The following is a 1,575-nucleotide window of genomic DNA, read 5'->3' as shown; positions in this document are numbered from 1 at the left end:
TTCCCCAACTCTCTGTGAATGGTACTCATGGCCATTGATCAGTGGTTGCTGATCAATGGCCATGACAAATAAAGTTTCACCGTAACCGAGTAAGGTGAGTCTTACCTGGGATCCCTGAATCTCCTTGTCGGCCTTTAAGTCCTGGTGCTCCAGGATAACCAAAAGTTTCTCCAGGTAGTCCTAAGAGAAAAAAGCATTTAAGTCAATGGATGTTTGATTTGATTATGAACAGATGTAAAGAAGATGTTTATCACTGATGGTAGACTTCATATGTACTAGTGCTGTGCAATATGAACAAAATCTCATATCCTGATATAACACGTTTATCGTCCCGACAACGATATAAATCACAAAAATGTAACATTTTCTGTAAATTCTGTGAATCTCGGGCAACTTGCGTGAAGCTGGGTGTCGTGTACCTTATTTTAGGTATTTTCATTAATGCATACTCCAAAATTTGACGTTTGAGAATACTGTATATTATCATCACGTCAGTTTATTTTGAAAAGTTGGAACAGGATCTTCGGCTTTATTGTGACACTTTTATGTGGAAAATAAACAAGCGGATGGCGGAGCCACATGCTGCAAACAACAATGCATGAAAACAGTCGCTTGCCCATGCATAGTGCGTTTTTTTTAAATATAAGAGAAAGTGAGAACTATTAGAAATGAATATAGCCACTACAATATTGCCGTAAACAGTTTATTTTGGAACACAACGAAACAAATGATAGTGTAATACAGATGTTTTCATATCATCATCCGATGCATATCGTTATATCCAACAGCACTAATATGTACTCTTACCTTTGGCACCAGGCCGACCAACTTCTCCAGGCCTTCCAGATAAACCTGGAAAGCCATTATTGCCCTAAAAACAAACAAACAAACATCCGAATTTTAATCTCTGCCTGGCAAAATTTGCTACATGTATATGCATCTTTTCTTACTTTTGGTCCCACAGTGCCGGGGAATCCCATAATTCCAGATTCTCCTTTTTGTCCAGAGAAGCCTGGAAGTCCTGTTTCCCCAGAAAGGCCAGGTTCTCCCGGCAGCCCTTTACTCACATCAGGGAAACCAGGAGCTCCAGGTCGTCCTGGACGACCAGGTGCACCTGGCTGACCCTTGTCACCTGTTAACCCAGAGAAAGATCAGAGTTTGTAACACAAGGTGATGGATGTTCACAGCAGCAAAAAGCAGTTAAATTCTTCATTAGAGAGCCTACATTTTGCAGAAGTGCGAACAGCTGCAGTTCCACTAGTGGGAACTTGGGGCTGGCTCTGAAGTTCAGTATCTGGAGACTCCCGTATCAAAGTGCTAAACTTTACAGCATGTTTTCAGCATGTAACAAAATGCTGTTTTAGGGGTTTACTGATAATTTCCCCCTTCTTTAAGAGCACAGTACATGATATTTTGTTTGTTTGTTAAGTGAAGTCCTCATCTATGAAAAAATTGCTTATTTTACAAAATATGTAACAAATATGAATCTCTTCTCTAAATGATTTAAAATTCACCAGAAGATCCTAATAAAGTCTGCAGTTAATTTATGCCCTTCAGATTATCCGGTGACGTTCT

The 1,575-nt window shown here is 39.7% G+C and overlaps 1 protein-coding gene across 1 annotated transcript in view; it reads right to left on the bottom strand.

Moving 5' to 3' along the window:
- The window catches only part of col4a6 (collagen, type IV, alpha 6), a 137,658-nt gene that overhangs the window by 6,903 nt on the left and 129,180 nt on the right, over window positions 1–1,575 (bottom strand). Inside the window, exons 33-35 of the mRNA XM_013916070.1 lie at window positions 951–1,132; window positions 808–852; window positions 81–180 (exon numbers count right to left, since the gene is read on the bottom strand). Of these exons, the coding sequence (XP_013771524.1) occupies window positions 81–180; window positions 808–852; window positions 951–1,132 (327 nt within the window). The remainder of the gene's footprint in view (window positions 1–80; window positions 181–807; window positions 853–950; window positions 1,133–1,575) is intronic.

The sequence above is a fragment of the Pundamilia nyererei genome, unplaced genomic scaffold, assembly GCF_000239375.1.
Source record: "Pundamilia nyererei isolate P.nyererei 1_Seehausen unplaced genomic scaffold, PunNye1.0 scaffold00451, whole genome shotgun sequence".
In the NCBI taxonomy this organism is placed as follows: Eukaryota; Metazoa; Chordata; class Actinopteri; order Cichliformes; family Cichlidae; genus Pundamilia; species Pundamilia nyererei.
This window is presented reverse-complemented; position numbering and strand designations above follow the sequence as displayed.